The sequence below is a fragment of the Alexandromys fortis genome, unplaced genomic scaffold (genome assembly GCF_014885135.2).
Source record: "Alexandromys fortis isolate MF-2015 unplaced genomic scaffold, M_Fortis_MF-2015_v1.1 scaffold_85, whole genome shotgun sequence".
Classification (NCBI taxonomy): Eukaryota; Metazoa; Chordata; class Mammalia; order Rodentia; family Cricetidae; genus Alexandromys; species Alexandromys fortis.
Genome location: NW_026067975.1, coordinates 2,399,393 through 2,421,635, shown reverse-complemented (window position 1 = coordinate 2,421,635; position 22,243 = coordinate 2,399,393). Strand labels below are relative to the sequence as shown.

Genomic DNA, 22,243 nt, shown 5'->3' with positions numbered 1-22,243 from the left:
TATATATACATACATACACATGCTCTCTAAATCTAGTAGCCTAGATTGACCTTAGACTTACTATATATTTGAAGATGACCTTGAACTGATTTTCTGTCTCTTCTAGGTGCTGGGGTTACAATTAAAGTCTACTACATTCAGTTTATAAATAGGTTTTCCTTTTCTGAGACAAGGTCTCAATAAATAGCCTTGTCTGGCCTAATATATATGTAATCCAGGCTGGCTTTGATTTGTTAGTCCTCCTGTTATTGACCTCCAGAGCACTGGGATTATAGACTAAGCTATCATACCTTCAGTTCCAATAAGCTCTACCACAGTTACTATACTGCTCAAAGCATGGAATGATAGAAGGCTTTAGGAACATGGTGTACTTATAGATTTGTCCTCCTTGTGAACTCTTCATCTTAAAACTAAGGTCTTAGCTGAGTGGTGGTGGCGCACGCCTTTAATCCCAGCACTTGGGAGCCAGAGGCAGGCAGATCTCTGTGAGAGCGAGGCCAGCCTGGTCTACAAGAACTAGTTCCAGGACATGCTCCAGAGCTATGGAGAAACCGTGTCTCGAAAAAACAAACAAACAAAAAAACTAAGGTCTTAGGGAAGTCAGTCTTACCTATTATTTTTCCTCAAACTAAGAAATGCAGTTATAAAAAAAAATGCCCAGAGAGTAATTGATGTAGTTATTCTCACTGCCTTACATATGTATGTACAATTTGGAATAATTGATGACTACCTATGAACTTCTTATCTCTGGGGTAGGGTTAAGAGGGAAAATTTACCTGCTGCTTATATTTTTTATGGAAAGAAGCCTTTTACATTGTGAATACTATACTTGGAGTAACTCTTTTTTTTTCCTATTTATTTATTTATTAAAGATTTCTGTCTCATCCCCACCGCCGCCCCCCCATTTTCCTCCCCCTCCCCCAATCAAGTCCCCCTCCCTCGTCAGCCCAAAGAGCAATCAGGGTTCCCTGCCCTGTGGGAAGTCCAAGGACCACCCACCTCCATCCAGGTCTAGTAAGGTGAGCATCCAAACTGCCTAGGCTCCCACAAAGCCAATACGTGCAGTAGGATCAAAAACCCATTGCCATTGTTCTTGAGTTCTCTCACTGTCCACTATGTTCAGCGAGACCGGTTTTATCCCGGGCTTTTTCAGACCCAGGTACTTGCCCTTGTTTCCTACTGCTACTTCTAATTTCCTTCCTCTTCCCAACTGGCCTGCCTTCTACTCCTTCCCCTCTCTATTTTTTGTGTGTGACCCAATAGGTTTCATTAGGGTTTCACAGAAGCATATGTGAGAGTTTGCTTACAGGCACATGTGCACCTTACAAAGTGACTGTATTACTGAGAAAAAAAATAGTTTTTCTGTTACCAGCCATTAACTGTGTATAAATACTCAGGGAAGGATGAGGGAGTTAGAACTACAGAAAAGATTTTAAAGGCGCACACCTTTAATCCCAGCACTGGGGGGGGGAGGGGAGGCAGAGGCAGGCGGAGCTCTGTGAGTTCAAGGCCAGCCTGTTCCACAAGAGCTAGTTCCAGGACAGGAACCAAAGCCACAGAGAAACCCTGTCTCAAAAAAAACAAAAACAACAACAACAAAAGATTTTTTGTAAACAGGTGCTTTGTCTGCTCTCCAGCCACAGAGATAGAAATTTTTAATGGAAGTACTCAACTTAGTTTGGCCTGGAACTTGCTGTATCCTTAAGGCTGCTCTCAGACACGCGATTCTGCCTCAGCCTTCTACATGCTGTAGGTAAGAGCTGCACTGTGTGAATGTGATACCCCAGAATGTTTTTAATAGATGAGGTTTTTTCCCTCTTATAATTTTAAATTGAATTTAGGGCCTTGTGTATCTTGTCAAGCACTCCAAACATTGAGATGCATCCCAGCCTTCTTTTTCACTTAAGGGAAAAACAAAAAGATGTTTTTGAGCTGAATTTGGTGGTACGTGCCTTTAATCCCAGCACTTGGTAGGCAGAAACGTGTGGAGTTCATGACTGGCCTGGTTCCAGGACTACATATAGAGAAACCCTGTCTCAAACAAAACACACAAAAATGTGTTTTTAAGCATTTGTTTGTCTTGTATGTTTCTGTATGTACATAAGCATACTATTGCATATATGTGGGGGTTAGAGAAAAATATGATTTCCAGGGATCAAAATCAGGTTGGCAGGCTTGGCAACAGGCATTTCAATTCTCTGAACTATCTTGCTGACCTCTTTTACTTTTTGAGGAAGGGTCTCATTAAGTGCTCAGGCTGGTCTGGAATTTTCAATCCTGTACACTCAGCTTTTCTAGTAGCCGAGATGTCAGGCCTTTCTTGTCAGAAATAGGTGTGAATAAAGTTTTTAGTACACAGTAAGCTTTTGATATTGATATATAACCGTAAGATTTTTTGCTTTTTGTAGTCTTCTAAAAATACAGGACTTTCAGAAAGGCTCAGAGTGTAAAGATGTGGGCCATAAGTCTGATGACCTAAGATTTGTACTTCCATGTGGTGGAAGGAAACAACTGCAAGTGGTCCTCTGATCTCCATGTTTATGCCACTAATAAATAGTTAAATAAACAAATAAATGTATGTAAAGTGATGCCTGGCTGTGTTGGCGCATTTGTTTAATCCCAGCACTCGGGAGGTAGAGACAGGCAGATCTCTGAGTTCAACGCCAGCCTGGTCAACAAAGCAAATTCCTGGACAACCAGATCTGTTACACAAAGAAACCCTCTCTTTAAAAACCAAAAAACAAACAAACAAACAAAAAAGGAAGTGTTATGTAGGAAGCTTCAGTGATAATTCCTAAAGTGGATGTTCTTGTCAAATGAGAACATGAATAACATCAAAGTTTGAGTGATGTACTTAGTATGATGTTATGGCTCATAGTGATCCCCTTTTATATTTTCTAAGGAAAAGAGCTGCCATGTGTTCTCTTTGAACTCATGTCTTAAAGTTATATAATCTTCAGAGCCCAACTTTTTAATTTAAGATCTATTTGTAATCATTGTTAACTTTTTATAAATAACAGAAAAATATCTTACTTGAGTATAAATTAGAATGATTTGTTACTGCAGTATGAATGCCACCTGAGAGGAATTTATAAGCTTCATGAGAACTATTTCCAATTAAGTACTATTTATTTTTACAGTCATGGATTCTGACCTTTGTGGTCACACCCAGCCACATCCATCTACTGCAGCCAGTCAGTGGCTGCTCGTCTGAGATAAAATATGCTGCTTTCTGCACATTCTCTTATGAGGCTTATGAAGAAAGCTTACTTAACCATCTGTTGGGTGTGCCGGTGGTGGTGACAGAACTAAAATTAGTGGTTAAAAATGGAATAAATATTAAGAAATTAGAACACATACAACAAGATTACAGAAATGAGTTACCAAGCTCGTTCTCTTTTGTAAAGGTAAATTTCAATGTGTAGAGATACTTAACTTGGACTATTTTCTTAATTAGAAATGGCACAGAGAAGAGAGTACAGGCATAAAGGAGTCCTTCCCAATTGTGCCTGATTACGAGAATCAGTCAAAGCAATTTTAAAAACATGAATTTCTATTTGGATTTTGATTCATTATATGTCCAGTGGACCCCTGAAATGTATTTGTTGTTGTTTGGTTTTTCAAGACAGGGTTTCTCTGTAGCCCTAGCTGTCCTGAAATTCGAAATTCACTCTGTAGACCAGGCTGGCCTTGAACTAACTCACAGAGTGCTAGGGATTAAAAGTGTGCATCATCACCACTGCCCAGCTGTTTGTTTTTGTTTTTCTGAAATGAATTTTGAATGACAGGCTTTACCCTGCCTCTCCTCTTCATAGTGTAACCAGACACACTGGGAAGGATGGTTGTTTGGTTTTCAAGACAGGGTTTCTCTGTACTTTTGGTGCCTGTCCTGGAACTAGTTCTTGTAGACTAGGCTGGTATCTAATTTACAGAGATCCGCCTGCCTCTGCCTCCTGAGTGCTGGGATTAAAGGTGTGTGCCACCACCTCCTGGCTGGGAAGGATGGTTGTAAAGAATTGGATACAGGAGGGTTTCTGGGAGGTTGAGGTACATTGTACCAGGAAAAAATAAACTACAGAATTGTTCCAGAAAAGACTAAACTACAAAATGAGATCCTGTCTCAAAGAAATATGCTGTGAATAATGAAGCCTGGTCGATTAGGAAGTGCTGCTAGAGGGTATTGACATATCTGCTGCCTTGGCCTCTGAACAGACACTTGAAGCAGTGGGAATAAGGCATGGAAGATGTTTGGGAGTAGAAATTTCAAGGTCAAAGGGAAAATTTATAGGTAACAAGTTTAGGAAGGAGAACTTTAGATATGATATAGGGCTTTATTTTTAACTTTAAAATTGCATTTGTTTGTTTATCATTTATTTACATGCCATAGCATATGTGTAGAGGTCAAAGGACAACGTGCAGGAGTTGGTTCCCTCCTTCTACCTTGGGGACCAGGGATCACACTCGGGTTGTCAGGCTTTTACCGCAAGTACTTTACTCTCTGAGTCATTTTGCTGAAATGACTAGTAACCACGTTTGAAAAGAAAAAAAGTAAAATTATAATTTAAAAATTCATGCCAGGCAGTGGTGGCGCACGCCTTTAATCCCAGCCCTCGGGAGGCAGAGGCAGGTGGATCTCTGTGAGTTTGAGGCCAGCCTGGTCTGCAGAGCGAGTTCCAGAACAGCCAGGATTGTTAAACAGAGAAACCCTGTCTCAGAGAAAAACAAAACAAAAAATAAATAACAACAACAAAAAGGAAATGAAGAATTCATTCTTCAAGAATTTCACCCATGTAGAAGTGTATTATGATCACATCCACCTTTATTTCCCTCCTCCAGCCTCCCCTAAGTGTGTCTCCTTAACACATCACCCTCAGAAACATCACATCCTTGTATTTTAATATACAGCTCTGTCCAGTTAGTACTACCTGTACTACACAAGTGTGGAGCCACCATGAAAGCATGGGCTGCCCTACTGGTAGCCGTATCTGCAAGGAAAAGGAGTGCTCCTACCCCAGCTGGTCTCAGTGCCAGAGCTTTCTCCCCATCTGTGCCAGGATTTTGACTGCTTTGATCTTGTGCTGCTATGTATTCCTTCTTGATTGGTCATTGATCCACTCATCATTCAGTATTCTGTTTATAGTTTCTTTTACTACTTATCTAGCTTTATTCCATCATAGTCACATAGAAGGCAGGGTGTTACTCCATTTTTCTTACATTTGTTGAGGCTTGCTTTGTCTCCTGATATGTAATTAATTGTGGATAAAATTCCATGTGATGTTGAGAAAAACATGTTTCTGTAGTTTATTGGTAGAATATTTTGCAGATGTCTGTTAGGTCTGTTTGATTTATGATGTCAATTAACTCTAGAGAGTTGGATATTAAAATCACCCACTCACTGTTACAGTGTTGGGATTAATCTGTGGTTTTATGTCTAGAAGTATTTCTTTTTTTAAAAAAAATTATTTATTTATTTATTTATTTATTTATTTATTTATTATGTATACAATATTCTGTCTGTGTGTATGTCTGCAGGCCAGAAGAGGGCACCAGATCTCTTTACAGATGGTTGTGAGCCACCATGTGGTTGCCGGGAATTGAACTCAGGACCTTTGGAAGAGCAGACAATGCTCTTAACCACTGAGCCATCTCTCCAGCCCCCTAGAAGTATTTCTTTTATGAAATTGGTTGCACCTGTATTTGGTTCATATATGTTTAGAATTTTAATATCTTTTTAAAAACAGACTTACTTTGTGTGTGGTCAGTGTGTAGATGTGTGTGTGTCGTGGTGCATGAGTGGAGATTAGATTATAATTTTCGGGAATTGATTCTCTTCTACCATGTGAGCCCTGTCTTCAGGCTTGGATGAAGTGCTTTTATCCACTGGACCATCTTTCTGGCCCTGTGACATTTTATTTTAATTTTTGTGTGTATGGGTATTTTGCCTACATGTATGTCTTGTGTGCCTGGTGCCAAAGGCTGTGGCAGAGTATTAAAGAATGTTGTGACATGGCTATGATTACCCGTATAAAACCTACACTTGATTGAGCCCATCAGCATCTCATCATAGTATGGGAGAGGGACTCATGAGCTTCCACCCAAGGGTCTATAGGTCTTAATGGTTATTGGAGGAGAGAGATGTTTCTTAAATGGCATAAATCTGGTAAGGTGCCCGTGTTCCTATAAATAGCCTCTCGCCTACAATTCAACTTAATGAACCACAAAAAAATACATGAAATATAATAAGTAATTAGAGTTGGAGAAAGACGAGAGGGTAATGAAGGTCAAGGGAATATGCTCAAATACATTATATGCATATGAGAAAATGTCATAGTGGAAATCATTGTGTGTAATTAATGTATGCTAATAAAATCATAGGTTTTATTATGAATGTACTATAAATTTGAATACTTTATGTTCACATTATACTTCATACATTTTTATATTCTATATATAATAAATGTCAGTTTGGTTTTGTGTATTCTAATTTTTCATTGGAAAACAAATACAAAACTTAGAATCTTGCCTTAGATTTGAGGCAAATTGGCTGTAAACAGATTCTCTTGATTTTATTTTTTTTTTTTTTTAAGACAAGGTTTTTTGTAACCCTGACTGTCTGGTACTCACTATGTAGACCAGGCTAGCCTCAAACCTGAAGATCTACCTGCCTCTGCCTCCCAAGTGCTGGGTTTAAAGGTGTGCACCACTACTGCCCAATCAGATTTTTTTTTTAATGTGGCTAAGTTTAAAAAGCAAGTAACAAAAGAAAATGTTTCTGGTACAATAGCAGCATCACAAGACACATCATATGTACCCGGATAAGACACTCATTTCATAGTGATGCAACTTTTGTAGTTGTTAAGTACACAAACTGTTTTATAAACTTCTTGTAAAATACAAATGAGTGTTTAACAGAACTGATTATACTCACTTCAACAAAGAGGTCAATATGTATTTTCAGTTAAGACTTAGTTTTGTTGTAGTTTGTTTTGTTTCTTTGGTTTTTCAAAGCAGGGTTTCTCTGTGTATCCCTGGCTGTCCTAGAACTCAGATCCACCTGCCTTCCCCTACCAAGTGCTGGGATTAAAAGTGTGCACCACTACCCCACTGGTACGATATGTCTCTAAATGTAAATTAGCATTTTGGGATAGGATCATTGGTGTCAACTTGATATTGCAGAACACTGACTTCCTATTTTGCTCTCTTTTCAGGTAACATTTCACTTGTTGCATTTCCAGTTTCCAGCACTCACTCACCAACAAAAATTTTACCGAAAACGTTAGGGCCAATAAATGTGAATGTTGGACCCCAAATGGTAAGAAAACTATCGAATCTTGTATTTGACACTTCACTTAGGCAAGACTAATTTATAGTATTATTATGCTGAAGATATTTGACAAAATACTTTAGTTATCTCATTTACTTTAAATAAAAGTTTTATTTTTATCTGAGTGTAATTGATTAAATATTAATAAAAGTTTTTATCCTCTTAATTTTTAAGTTTAACATATTTCACTCTGTGGGTTCTGAATGTGTTATATTAAAGATTTTCTCTCTTTATAAGACCTCTCTTTTATTGTTGAATTAACTTGAAATCTATTGTATTCTGTCTTCTGTTTTCTTTTTCTTATAAAATAACCTTTGTCAAAACCATGTGTTTGCATATAAATTGAATGATTAACTGAATTTATAGGTGTGCACCACTAAAATTAAGTTGAATTTATAGCTACAGCTATAGATTTCAAATAGATTTTTTTCCATTTAAAGGTTATTGTAGATCAGTTCATGCTTGAACTTGCATTGGGAGGCTGTGTAGGAAGATTATCACAATTTCCAGGATAGCCTGTTCACATAGTGAGTTCCGAGTCCAGGGAAATCAGGCAGTGGTGGCGCATGCTTTTAATTCCAGCACTTGTGAGGCAGAGACAGGAGGACCTCAGTGATTTCGAGGCCTGGCCTACAAGAGTTAGTTCTAGGACTGGCTCCAAAGCTACAGAGAAACCCTGTCTCGAAAAAACAAAAAAAAACCCCAACCAACCAAACAAACAAAACAACAAGTAATCCTGGGAACTACAACTCTGTTTGGAGGGAGCAAAGAAGGAGAGAGAACAGATAGAGAGGGTGGGGGATAAGTAGCTGGGGAAACAACAATATGCCATTTTTAACTCTAATTCTTAACTCTAAAAATAATGGATGAAACATAATTATGTGTGTGCTTCTCTAAAGGCATCCATCCATTCTGCTATCGCTCTCAGAAAACCTTGTTCATAATCACAGTTATATTAAATTACTCTTGCCTGTTTTGGTGGTTTGTACATATAAACCCCGCACTCAGGAAGTTGAGGCAGGAGGATTTTAGTGCATTTGAAGCCATGGAAACCATCTGAAAAGCCTACTGTAAGGGAGTGGAGAACAGTTTAGAGAATGGCTGCTCTTGGGAGCTACAGTACTCTCTTCTGTCTTCTGTGGCAGCAGGCATGTAAGTGGTACACAAGCATACATGCAGGCAGAATACCCATTTATAGAAAATACACAAAAAAATCAGCCGGGCAGTGGTGGCACCTTTAATCCCATCACTTAGGAGGTAGAAGCAGACAGATCTCTGTGAGTTCAAGGCCAGCCTGGTCCACAGAGCAAGTGCTAGGACAGGCTTCAAAGCTACACAGAGAAACCTTGTCTCAAGACCCCCCCCCCCCAAAAAAAAAATATATATATATATAATAGTGGCACATGCCTTTAATTCCAGCACTCAGGAAGTAGATGCAAATGGATCTCTGTGAATTTGATGCCAGTCTGATTTACTTTTTATATATTTTTCTAAAGACTTATTTATTATGTGTACAGTGTTTTGCCTGCATGTTTGCATGCACACCAGAAGAGGGCACCAGATTTCATTATAAATAGTTGTGAGCCACCACATGGTTGGTGGGAACTGAACTCAGGATCTTTGGAAGAGCAGCCAGTGTTCTTAACCTCTGAGCCATCTCTCTAGCCCCTGCCAACCTGGTTTATAAAGTGGGTTCCAGGACAGCCAGTGTCTTGAAAAACAAAACAAAACAAAACTAAAAAAACAAAAAGGAGAAGAAAAAAGGAAAGAAAATAATTATTCTTTCATGTTCTTAGCATATGTCTTCAGATTAATCAGCTTTTCTAAGGAATGGTCTCCTAGCCAGATGACTGGCAAGTCCAGTTGGATTAATGCTGTTTTAAAAATTATGTTATCTTTTTCATGTGTATAGGTGTTTTGCCTGCATATATGTCTGTGTACTACCTGTGTGTACAGTACCCATAGAGGCAAGAAGCGGTAATTAGATCCACTAGAACTAGAGTTACAGACAGTTGTGAGCTGCCATGTGGGTGTTGGGATTTAAACCTGGGTCCTCTGACAGAGCAGTGGATCCGTCTCTCTAGACCATAGTTAACGCTTAAGATTGAGGACAACAGTATGTAATGATTTGGGCAGAATTTTATTTTTAATCTAGAGCGAAATAGAAATCAGATTCTAGTTTTTTGTTGTTGTTTTGTTTTGACCAAAAAATCAGAGTTTTCCTGTAATGGGCCTTGATATCGCTACTTTTTTGTATGAGAGATTTCCTTGGTAGCGTTACCAGGGAAACGGTAGGTGGGTGTTAGGTATATTTCTTAAGAGGAGCTTCTCCGCTGACGCAAATAATTCCAACCAGACCAAATCAGACCGAATTAAGATGCCCATGTTTAATGCAGTGCTCCCTGGAGGATGGGAGCAAAACCTGAGACAACGGCGCTCCTCTTTTGGGTCTCAGCCTAAATAGCCTGTGGGAGTGGTCCTGACCCTCCCTGGGAGGGGTCAGCACTTGGCAGTCTTCCCATAGGTGGAGTCCGGACCAACGCAACTCCCAGGGGAGGGGCTTTCAAAGGTGGATGCCAGGTATTAACAGTGGGGTGTTGCAAGGAGACCACTTGTTAGTTCCTGGCTGCTCAGCCCCAAAATAATCACACAGAAACTATATTATTCAAAACACTGTTAGCCCATTAGCTCTAGCTTTGTACTGGCTAACCCTTATATCTTAATTTAACCCATTTCTAGTAATCTGTGTATCGCCTCGTGGTCGTTGCCTGCCAGCAAAGTCTCAGTGCATCTATCTCCAGCAGCAGCTCCATGACGTTTCCCTGACTCTGCCATCTCTCTCCCTGCATTCAGTTTAGTTTTCCCCCCCTAGCTAAATTCTGCCTTGCTGTAGGCTCAAGCCAGCTTCCATGGGCACTTGGAATACAAGTGGTACACAGCCATATATGCAAGCAAAACACCCATATACATTAAATAAGGAAATGAAATAAGTACACAAATTTTATTTTTTGAGACACGGTCTTACTATGTAGTCTTCATCTCTAGACCAGACTTCCCTCAAACTTAACAGATTCACTTGGGATTAATGACATGTTCCAAATACCTGGTTGGTTATTGTCTTTTTTTTTTGCATCTATTTGCTTATTTGTGTGTGTGTGTGTGTGTGTGTGTGTGTGTGTGTGTGTGTGTGTGTGAGTGCACACTCACATGCATATGTAGAGGTGAGAGTACTTTGCAGGAGTCATTTTTAGCCTTCTACCATGTGGGTTCCAGGGATTGAATTCTGGTCATCAGGCTTGGCAGCAAGTTCCTTAACCTGCTGAACCACAGCCATTTGCCAGCTCTTCTTGTCACTTTTAAGCATTGTTTAGTCTAGGGGTATAGAACAGTGATAGAATACTTACTTCAAATGCGCTAGTCCTGGGTTTAGTACCCAGAATTGGGGTGGGGGAAGAAACCTAAAATTAAAAACAACCGTTTTTCACCTCTGTTCCTCATTCAGAATTTTTTAAAAGTTTTTTTTGGTTAGAGAATTTTTGATTAGATTATTACTTATCATTTTCTTTTTTACCTTTTAATTTTTTTCCTTTTATTGAAAATAGTTTTTTTTCCTTTACATAATAAATCTTGATTATAGTTTCTCTCCCCTCTATGCTTCCCAGGTTCATCAGCTTCTTCTTCTTCTTCTTTTTTTTTTTTTTTTTTTTTTCTTCTCTTTGATTTTTCGAGACAGGGTTTCTCAGTTGTTATGGAGCCAGTCCTGGAACTCGTTTTATAGACCAGGCTGGCCTTGAACTCATAGAGATTCTTCTGCCTCTGTCTCCCAAGTGCTGGAATTAAAGGCGTGTAAGTACCATCACTACCTGGCAGATTCATCAGCTTCTCAAAAGCTAGTTTCTAAACTGGGCATTTTAGAAGCTCCAAAGCTTCGGAGAAACCCTGTCTTGAAAAGCCAGGAAAGGGGGGGGGGAAGCTAGTTTCTGCCCTTCCCTTTTGATCTCTTGGAAGCTGAAGCTTAACTGAAGGTAGAGATTTCATCTGGGACTGTCAAGCCTGCCTAGAAGGTAGAGGCACATGCCGTCAACTTGCTGACAAATGCATATACCCACAAAAAATGTAAACCTCTCTCTCTCTCTCTCTCTCTCTCTCTCTCTCTCTCTCTCTCTCTCTCGCACGCATGCACACACACAAAGGACTGGTGAAAAGAATTTTCATTGGTTGTGAAAACTAATTTATATTTTTGTTTGTCTTTGTGTATATATGTGAATGTGTGCCCCACATGTGGGGGGTACCAGTGGAGGCTAGAAGAGGTCGTTGGACCCCTGGAGCTGACATTACAGATGCTCACATAGGTGTTGAGAACCTAATTCTGGTCTTCTAAAAGAGCATCAAGTAACTGCTAACCATCCCTCAAACCTGGGAAACTAACTTAGCAGTTTTAACTAACTTGCCTTAGTTAGGAGACTTGACCTTTCCTCACAGTTTAACGTATAAATGATGCATATCTTAAGAACATTCATGTGTATATTATGATGACCTCATGGCTGTCTTACTTGAGAGGAATAGAAGCTACAAACTTGCTGGGCGATGGTGACACACTCCTTTAATTCCAGCACTTGGGAGGCAGTGGCAGGTGGATCTCTGAATTTGAGGTCAGCCTGGTCTACAAAGTGAGTTCCAGAACAAACTCCAAGCTATGCAGAGAAACCCTGTCTCTAAAAACAAACAAACAAACAAACAAGAAAGGAAAAGAAACCACATGCTTAGTGAAAGCAAAAATGTCATTTTAATAGAATATAATACTTAATTGTGAACAATCTTTTTCAGAATAAATATGCTCTCCGCTTTTTTAACTGTAGATGGCAGTAGTACTTTAGATATGTTTTTAAGGCAACCAGTCTTCTTTGTAAGAGTGTTTAGTTACTATTGATTTTCCTAGCCTAACTAATCAGTTGTTCTAGAAACGACAGGCAGGATTAAATTAAAGATATTTGAGGTTAAGGTCTGAGAAACAACTGATTCTAAGATTTAAAATGCCTTTTCCTTCTCTTAGCTGAATGTTAGAAGTATGTTTGCACTTATTTTCATATGTATACATATCTGTCCACGTGAGTCAGTGTGTATATTTGGAGATCAGAGAATTCACGAAGTCACATCTCTCCTTCTACCATGTAGGTCCTTAGGTCATTAGGCTTGGTGGCAAGCAACCTTTACCCAACATGGCCTCCTTGTCGACCTAGATGTTTGTTTTTCAAGTCACTTAAATTTGGAATTTTAAATTTTTATTGTTCAGGGATATTAACTATGCTTTGACTCAGCTGGACCATGGTGGCACACGCCTTTAACCCCAGTACTTGGGAAGCAGAGTCAGCTACATCTCTGTGAGTTCAAGGCTAGCCTGGTCTACAAAGTTAGTTCCAGGACAGGACAGCTAGTACTATTTCACCTGTATTGCTGTACAAAAGAGTTCCACACTAGCCTCAACCTTTACACTATTTCCTTACCACCTGTAGGATTGTCACCTCTATGGCTGAGCTGTCATTTCTCTTCCTCAAGAGGATTTTCTTTTTAAAGCTGAATCTTTATTATTATGGTTTTTAAAGCTTTTCTTTTCCTGTGGGAACAAGAGCATAACCTCTTCCCTAATAGCACATCTCCTGACTTTCATTATAACTGCCTGGCCTGTAGGATTGTTTGGTATAACTGTAACATGCTTTATATAATGAGCAAAAACCTTTTATTTCTTTGAGACATATGCTGGACCACTGTCTGTCTTTATTTGTGCAGCTATACCTATGATGGCCATAACTTCTAATAAATGTGTGATTACCAAATCATTCTTTTATAAACTCAAAGCAGTTGCCCATTGAAAATCTGAATAGGTTTCAATGATGTGGTGTACATATTTTAATTTTCCAAATTCTGCAAAGTAGAACACATCCATCTGCCAGATTTCATTCCTTTGAGTACCCTTTGGGTGACTTTCTGCAGGTTGTGGTGTTTGATTATATAAAGAACAAGATTTCTTTTTAACAACAAATACAAGAGAAATTAAGGGCTGGTTGATTCTTAAATACAGTGAGCATCTAGTTGCTCCTGTACCAGATGTTGTAAAGCCTGCAGTTTTTCTTCTGTTGAAGGCCATTGCTTAATCCATATTGGTTTCTAAGTTAACCATTTTAAAGGCTGTTGGTACTTCTGAATGTTTGCTAGTTGTTTTGTGTTTTTGTACAGCCTGAATGGTTGGTGACTGTTTTTTATGGTACCTTCTAATACCCTTCCTAGAAACATTTTGGTGTATGATATAATTAAGTGAGAACTGTGTCCTTTGTGTTAGTGTTTTTGTTTTGTGAGATGGGGTCTCATTGTATTGCCCTGACAGACCTAGAATCCAGTCTGTAGACCAGCTGGCCTCAACTTCAGAGATCTGTGTCTCTGTCTTTCAAGGGCTGGAATTACAAACTTGAGCAATCACTTGCAGCTTTTCTGTGAGTGTCCCTTGGCATTGTGTAGACCCTGCAGAATGATGTGGAGTATGAACCATGAAGACAAATGCAGATAAGCAGTCCAGCTTTCAGAAGACAGTATAAATGGAATCGTTTCTATATCGTCAGTTTATACAGATTTTTTTTCTCTTGAGTCTTCACCAAAGTGTTACTAGTATGGAAGTTTTCAAGTTGTTACTAAAGTAGAATTCTTACATGCTCAGTAGCTGTTGCATCCATTATCCAAAGAGGCACCAGTCTTCTTCCATTAACTCCCACTCATTGGAGCATTCTTTTTTGAGACAGGTTCTCACTGTAGCTGTGGCTGGTTAGAAAATTGCCACACACACAAATGTTGGTTTTAAATAAGTAGAGGACTCCTGACACTGCCTCCTTAGAGCTGAGTCTGTAGGTGTGCACCACCACACCCGGCTTCCAAACCTTTTCCTTAAAAATAAAAAAATAAATAAAAATTAAAGCAATGCTTTCACAGTCTCATGAAATGGCTTAGCATCTGTTCCCAAACCTGATGGCCTGAATTTATGCCTTGGAACCCACTTAGTAGGAGGAAAGAAGTGATTTCAACAAGTTGTCTTCTGACCTACACATTTGCACCACACATTAATTTTTTTGTTTTTTGAGAAAGGGTTTTTCTGTGTAGCCCTGACTATCCTGAAACTCATTTTGTAGACTAGGCTGGCCCCTAATTGTTTTTTTTTTTTAGTTGTATTGGTTATGTTTCTATTGTTGTGATTTAAAAAAAAAAAAAAACATGAGCAAGGCAGTTTATAGAGAAAGTTTATTTGGAGTTAAGGTTATACAGGGACAAGAGTCCATCATGGTGGAGAAGTACTAGCAGCTGGAGTAGCAAGCTGAGAGCTCACATCTTGAACCACAAGCATGAATCCAAGAATGAACTGGAGTGGCTCGAATCTTTGAATTCTCAAAACCCACTCCTACTAGCTTACTTCTTCCAGCGCGGCCATGTTTCCTAAACCTCCCTCTCAGGAACACCAAGTATTCAAATGCCCAAGGTTGTGGTAGACAACTCATTACAACCAACACAGAGATTTAAAAAGAAAAAGGCAGATGGTGGTAGTGCTCACTTGGTATTTTCGAGATGAGAGTTCACACTCTCACTCTCTACAGAAAGCTATAGAGGAACCCTGTCTCTAGGAGGGGGAAAGTTCTATTACCAGTGAAAACAATAAGCCCTAAAAAGCAGTTTTAGTTACACATTTTGACAGATAACACAGCTGTCACCTGAAAGGAAATGAAAGTTTATTTTGAGGATAGATAGCAATGAGTGACAATGGTCCAAGAACATGAATTATATTGCCACCTGGGTAGCATGTAGTTCATCAAAGTTCCATGAACTTTTATAGTCACCAGATACATTGATGGGGACACCAGCAAGCAGGGAGAATTCTACTGTAGGTTTCAGATACTGTGTGCTGACACTCTTAGTTTTGGGGTTGTGCATGCTGTTGAGACACTAAATTAATACATTCCAACGTTTTACTTTCATGGTTGAAGGAGTTTAGGGCAGACAGAGGGAACAATAAGTAGCTCACCAGCACTTGGTAGGTAGCAGGAAGGTCAGGAGTTGAAGGTTATCTCCAGCTATGTGGTGAGTGCAAGACCAGCTGGGGCTATGTGAGACTCTTAGGGAAAAGAAATTAAGGCCAAGATCATTGTGCAGAAATGGCTAACATTATTTATAATTGAATAATTATCTATAACAGAATAATTAAAATCCATATGGTACAAGCTTTATGTATTTTAAGATGGTCTCTTGTGGTCTAGGATGTTTTCAAGCTTACCTCCTTCAAGCATGGACCATCACATCCAGCTTATGTGGTCCTGGGGATGCGTAGGGACCAAACCCAGAACTTTATGCTTACTAGGCAAGCACTTTACCTAAATTGAGCTACATCCCGGCCCCATTTTATGTATGTATGTATGTATGTATGTATGTATGTATGTATGTATGTATTTGTTTTTTGTTAAGGGTTTCACTGTGACACCTAGAGTAGATTTGACTTGCTATGTAGATAGACCAGGCTGATCTTGAATTTATAGTAATCCGCTTGTATCTACCTCCCAGGTGCTGGAGTGATTGGCATGTGCCTCCATGCTTGGCCAGATTATTTAATAATGTGGGGTAAAGTTGAGAGAGGGAAAAATGAAAATAGAATTACATTCGTCCATACAAATCATAACTCTCACTCTAAAGGAAATAGATTTTATTTTGAGACAAATAAGAGTGTCCCGTGGTCTGAGAGCACAGGTTTAAGTTGTTCCAGGTGACATGTTCCCCGTGGATGTGATTCCATGGAGTTTTGTAGTCACAGAATGAAGATAGTCACAGTCAATCCATTCATTCCTGGGGCCATCAGGTACGCAGATTACAATAGAACTAGAAAAACTGCTGAAGCTCTCAGATGCTATTTGATGATATGCTTAGCTTTGGCTTAATGAAAGCCAGTGGACTGTTAAGTTGATATATTTCAAAAGGGATGTTCAGCCAGATACAGAGGTTGATGATAAGTGACCGTTAGAGACTGAAGAGTCCAATATCGTTTGGCTCTCTGTCTGCAAATTCTAACTCTCTACTATCCTGAGATTCTGAAGTTCAAGTCTACTGGTGTGGCTTTTTTAGGGAATTTAATTCATACATCCTGGAACAATCCGATTATTTAGTGGTTTGGGATGTATGTTGGGTTCAGACTCACTGCTGTCCTGGGTCACATAAATCAGGTTTTATTATAGTTTCTGCATTTAATTTCAAATAAAGTTTTTGTTTCCCCTTTTCTCTGGGGTAGTGGTTGGGTGTTTTGGTTATTTTGCTTTTAAGACAGTGTCTCATTTGGAAGCCCTTGTTGGCCTCAAACTTTCTAAGACCATCCTGCCTCTTCCTCCCAAGTGCTAGGATTAAAGATTTGTGTATGTGTTACACATGTGCGCTTGAAGGCCAGAAACATGCATTAGTTGTCTTCCTTCATTCTGTTTTGTATTCATAGGAGACGGAGGTCTCTCCCTGAACTTAGGGTTTGCGTGTTTTTGGCTGGACTGGAAGCTAGTAAATCCTGACAGTCTTTCTATTCCCTGACTCCCTCAGAGCTGGGCTCCAGGTTGTGGTGGTGTTTTGGTGGGAATCGAACTCCAGTCCTTAGAGTCACACAGCAAGCACTTTTTTTTTTATTAAAATGTTTAATTTATTTTACATTCCAACCAGAGTTTCCCCTCCCTCCTCTCTTTCTGTTCCCTCCCCTGATCTTCCTTCTACACTGCCATCCCTGTCCACTTTTCTTCCTCTGTCTCCATTCAGAAAGGAGAGGGCCTCCCCTGGGAGTCAACAAAGCCTGGCATATCAAATTGAGGCAGGACCAAGCTCCTTCCCCCTGCTTAAAGGCAGAACAAGGCATCCCACCATAGAAGAATAGGTTCCAAAAAGCCAGATCATGAACCAGTATCATACAGGTCCTTGTCCCACTATCAGGGGCTCTACAAACAGACCAAGCTACACAACTGTCATCCAGATACAGAGGGCCTAGGTCAGTCTCAGGCAGGTTCCCTAGCTGTTGCCCTAGAGTCCATGAGCTCCCACGATGTCAGGGTCAGCTGTCTCTGGTTTCCCCATCGTGATCTTGTGTGTCTCCCCCTCATCCCCCGTCCCCCACCACTCTTTGCTCATATGATCCCTTACTCTCTTCAGCTGAGCTCCTGGAGCTCGACCCAGTGCTTGGCTGTGGATCTCTGCATCTGCTTCTGCCAGTTACTTAATGAAGATTCCATGATAACAATTAAGGTAGTCACCAATCTGATTACAAGAGAAGGCCAGTTTAGGCACCCTCTCTACTATTGCTACAAGGCTTAGCAGGGTCATTTTTTAAAATTTCTGGGAGTTTGCTTGCACTAGGTTTCTCCTTTACCCCAAGATGGCCCCCTCTATCAAGGTACATCTTTCATTACTCACCTTCTGTCTCTCCCCCAACTCAAACAGTTCCAGTCCCTCATGTTCCCCACTCCCTACCATCTCCCCTCTACTCATCTCTACCTCCGGTTTGCCCAGGAGATCTCATCTATTTCCTTTTCCCAGGGTGACCCATTTGTCCATCTTAGGTCCTCCTTGTTACTCGGTTTCTGTGGGGCTGTGGATTGTAGCCTGGTTATCCTTTGCAGATAACCAAGGAGCCATCTCTCCAGCTCCCAAAGTACTAGGATTATATATAGGCTTACCACTTAGGACAAAAGCTTTTTATTTTTCTGATGGTAAGACGTTGTTAGTTGCCGGTTTGATCCTTCCAAATTGTTGTTCACCTACTTGAATCCACATTTGTGACATCATGCCAGGAATCAAGATACTGATGTTTTAAGAATGCTAGGGTCTAAATAAATCAAAGATACTACTAATAGTTTAGATGATTGTTGAGACAGCACTGTGTGTTAGCCAGCAACACCCTGTCTGTCTGTCTGTCTGTCTGTCTGTCTGTCTATCTTTCTATCTATGCATCTTTTATCTGAAATGTGTCTATGCACCGTGTGTGTCTGATGTTTGTAGAGGCCAGAAGAAGACATTGGGTCCCCTGGAACTGTAATAATGGACAATTATAAGCTGCCATGTGGGTGCTGGAAATCAAACCCAAGTCCTTTGTAAGAGCAGCCAGTGCTCTTAACTGCTTGAACCATCTCCAGCAACCCCTTTCACTTTTTAAAGTAAGAATTTAAACATTTTTGTTTAAAAATACTTAAACTTGTTTGAGATAAGGTCTCACTTTGTAGCTCTGGCTGTCTTGGAGCTCACTATGTAGACCAGGCTAGCCTCAAGCTCACAAAGGTCCGCCTGCCTCTGCCTCCCTATGCTGGGTTTAAAGGTATGAATACTTAATTTTACTTTCTTGTTACCAATTCTACAGATTATAAGCACACCACAGAGAATTACCAATTCAGGAAGTGTTCTGATTGGGAGTCCATATCCCCCTGCACCAGCAATGGTCACTCAGACACACATAGCTGAGGCTGCTGGCTGGGTTCCCAGGTAAGAGGGCCAGAAACGACTGTTTCTAAGTCTTCCCTTACTGTCCTGCTGTCTTGTCCTTGTCTTCCTACCTCCCCTTTTTACGTTTATTATTTTACAAATGTGTGCACACATGCTTGTCATGTATCCTGTGTGGAAATTAAAGGAAAGCTTTGGGAGTCAGTTCTTTCCCACTGTGAGAGTCCTAGAGATTCAACTCAGTTTGTCAGGCTTACCAGCAGGTGCCTCTAACACACTAAGTCATCTCGCCAACCCAAATATTATTGTTAATTATGTATATACAAAGGAGTGGGATATGTGACCATGAGTGCATGCAGGTGCCTGTTTAATTCCAAAAAGGGCATTGGTTCCCTGGAGCTGGAGTTCTAGGTGGTTGTAATCTACCCAAGGTCAATGCAGTAAAACAAGAAAGCCTGGTTCTCAGAGCAGTATATGCTTTTAACCACAACACTGTCTCTCCAGAACTTCTGTTTTTCAAATTGTGTGTGTGTTTGTGTGTGTGTGTGTGTGTGTGTGTGTGTGAGAGAGAGAGAGAGAGAGAGAGAGAGAGAGAGAGAGAGAGAGAGAGAGAGATTTACATTTTTGTGGGCATGCATGTATATGAATGAATACATATAGAGGCAAGAGGTTAACAACAGGTATCTACCTTCATCACTCTACATTTTATTTGCTGAGGGAGGTCTCTTGTTGAAGGCAGATCTTGCTGATTTGGCTAGTCTATCTAGCCAGTTTACCTCAATTATCTCTGAGTGCCTGCCAGGATTACAGGCAGGTTACCCCATAGTCCTAATTTATATATATATGTGTGTGTGTGTGTGTGTGTGTGTGTGTGTGTGTGTGTGTGTGTGTGTGTGCTGGGGTCTGGTTGTTGGACTTGCATGGCAAGTGTTTTATACACTAAGTCATCTCATCAGCCCTTGGGTTCTCTTCTTGTTTTGTTAATCGGCATTATCTATTTTGGTTTGGGGGGTTTTGAGATTGGGTCTCATGTAATTTAGGATGGTCTCCAGCTCACCAAGTCAGCTAAGTGATCATCCTGACTCCTGATCTGATTATGTCCACCTTCCGAGTGCTGGTTATGGGCTGCTGTGAATTTGGGTTTTACTGTAGTTTGAGACTGAATCTTGGGTATAACCTTGGCTAGCCTAATACTTTATATAACCCTGACTAGTCTTGAACTCTCAGTAATCCTTCTGCCTCAGCCTCTTAAATACTGAAGTTACAGTTATTTGCCACCATATCCAGTTAGTTTAGATCTTTAAAACTAATATATTGCTTTAAAATCACCACTTATGATTGAGTTCCGTGTGTAGTCCAGGCTTGCCTCCATACGCAGTACCACCATGTCAGTGAGTACAACCATATTTTTTATAGTTTTTTCACTTTAACTTTATTTGCATTCATGTTTTGCCTGCATGAGTGTCTGTGTGAAGGTGTTGGATCCCCTGAAACTGGAGTTACAGGCAGTTGTGACCTGCCATGTGGGTGCTGGGAATTTAACCCAGGTTCTCTGGAAGAGCAGCCAGTACTCTTAACTGCTGAGTCATCTCTCCAGCCCTGAGTACAACCATTATTTAAGCTGAGAAAAATGATTTAACAAATTATCACTAGATCTTCTGACTTTTTAAAACTTTGAAATAGGACTACTTTTTACGATTATAATACTTAGCTACTTTGGAGATATAAAAATTAACTTTATAATTTTTCACACTTAAAAGAATTATGTTGTATTGGCTTTACTCATGATTTTTCCCTTTAACTTTCTTAAAAATCAGAAAAGAAACTAGGAAAATTTTCATTAAAACTTCCCTTGATTTTTTTTTTAAATAAATATTAGGCAGTGAAATAGATATTCCGTCTATATTACCACTTAGCCCCCAGTTATGTTTACCTTTGTTTATAAAATGCTTTTTCTTCTGTTACTTCAGCACCCTGTCTTCTGGAAGAGGTAATGAAGCCAGGAGTGGAGGTGCATTAATGTAACCCCAGACCATTGGGAGAGTTCAAGGCCAGTCTGGGTGACGTAGTAAAACCTTGTCTCAGGGGGTGGGGAATGGTATGTAAGCATGCAAGAAAGAAAAGGAGAGACTAGAGACACGACTCAGTGGGTAAGAATACTTGTTCTTACAAAGAACAGAAATTGGTTCCCAGCACTCACATCAGGTGGTTCACAATTCCAGCTCCCAGACATCTGATACCATCTGGCCTCTGTGGGCACCCACATACACATGGCACATACACATAAATAAAAATTAAAAGGAAGAAAGAAAAATATTAAAATAATACTCTAAACTTTATTTTATCACTTTTGAAGTTTTAGTACTTGAGATGTTACACATCTAGTAACATACTACTTGCGGTCTACCCTATGTTTGTTTATGCAAACCAACAGTAGTTCTTTATTAAGAATGACCTTTGTTTCAAGGATAAGTAAGTTAATGAAGTAAGAGCCCTGTCAAGTTTTGCCATATACAGATTGACAGACATATCCATATAAACAAGAGTTTTGTAAAAGCTATTTGTACTGTTTTCCTGCCCAAGTATTCATTGAGCTTATTCCAACTTAAGAATTATTATGTTTTCCTATCTTTATCCCATGGTAAAAATTAAGTTTTCTCATGTGTACATTCAGAGTAGAATGAGTCAAACTATAATAAGTTAATTTAAGAAACAGAGTTGTGTTATGTGCTATCCTTAAGCTATCTTTTTGTCTTTTTAGTGATAGAAAACGGGCTAGAGAATTTATAGACTCTGATTTTTCAGAAAGGTGAGTAAAGTGTCTTTTGTTTCATATTCTACAACGAAAAGGGGGGCTCCTTTGTATAACTTTTAACTTCATACAGTTTCTGCCATTATTTCATTCTGCACTGAGCTTTCTAATTCACTTTTTTGGGGGCAGGGGGAGGGAGTTTTGAGACATTGTTGCTCTATAGCTTTGGAACCTGTTCTGGAACTTGCTCTGTAGACCAGGCAGGCCTCAAGTCACAGAGATCCTCTTGTCTCTGTCTGCCTCCTAAATGCTGGGATTAAAGACGTCACCACCACCGCCCAGCCTCCCATTCACTTCTTTGCAAAGTTTCAGTAGATATCCCATGACATTAGTCATTAGACGCCTTCCTTCTTTTCTGAACGAAAATGTTCTTCCAAAGTAAATACTCCATAGTTTCCTAACAAGCCCAAACTTTTCAACAATTGTTGGGTATTTTTTTTAAACACTTTTTAGGGTATGAGATCGTCTTTTCTTAGAATATTAGTATGATGATTCTCCTTTTGTATAACAGAATTACTGTGGTCTCTCTCAACAAATATAAATATCTCTCTAGTCAGTTACCTCTGGCATTAAAGACTATCAGTGGAAGAGCGCTTATGTAACATTCATTAGTGCTACTTTCT

At 39.8% G+C, this 22,243-nt stretch overlaps 1 protein-coding gene across 19 annotated transcripts in view; it reads left to right on the top strand.

The window, feature by feature from the left end:
* The window catches only part of Tfdp2 (transcription factor Dp-2), a 118,278-nt gene that overhangs the window by 56,971 nt on the left and 39,064 nt on the right, over window positions 1-22,243 (top strand). For 9 of the 19 annotated variants that reach the window (XM_050157334.1, XM_050157320.1, XM_050157322.1 and 6 more), the window contains 3 exons: window positions 7,209-7,312; window positions 18,729-18,850; window positions 21,570-21,617. In XM_050157334.1, coding sequence (XP_050013291.1) covers window positions 7,310-7,312; window positions 18,729-18,850; window positions 21,570-21,617 — 173 coding nt within the window. In that variant the 5' untranslated portion in view covers window positions 7,209-7,309. Of the gene's footprint in view, window positions 1-1,617; window positions 1,754-7,208; window positions 7,313-18,728; window positions 18,851-20,778; window positions 20,859-21,569; window positions 21,618-22,243 lie in introns of those variants that run through there. The other 10 variants (XM_050157332.1, XM_050157327.1, XM_050157330.1 and 7 more) reach the window with 5 other exon arrangements.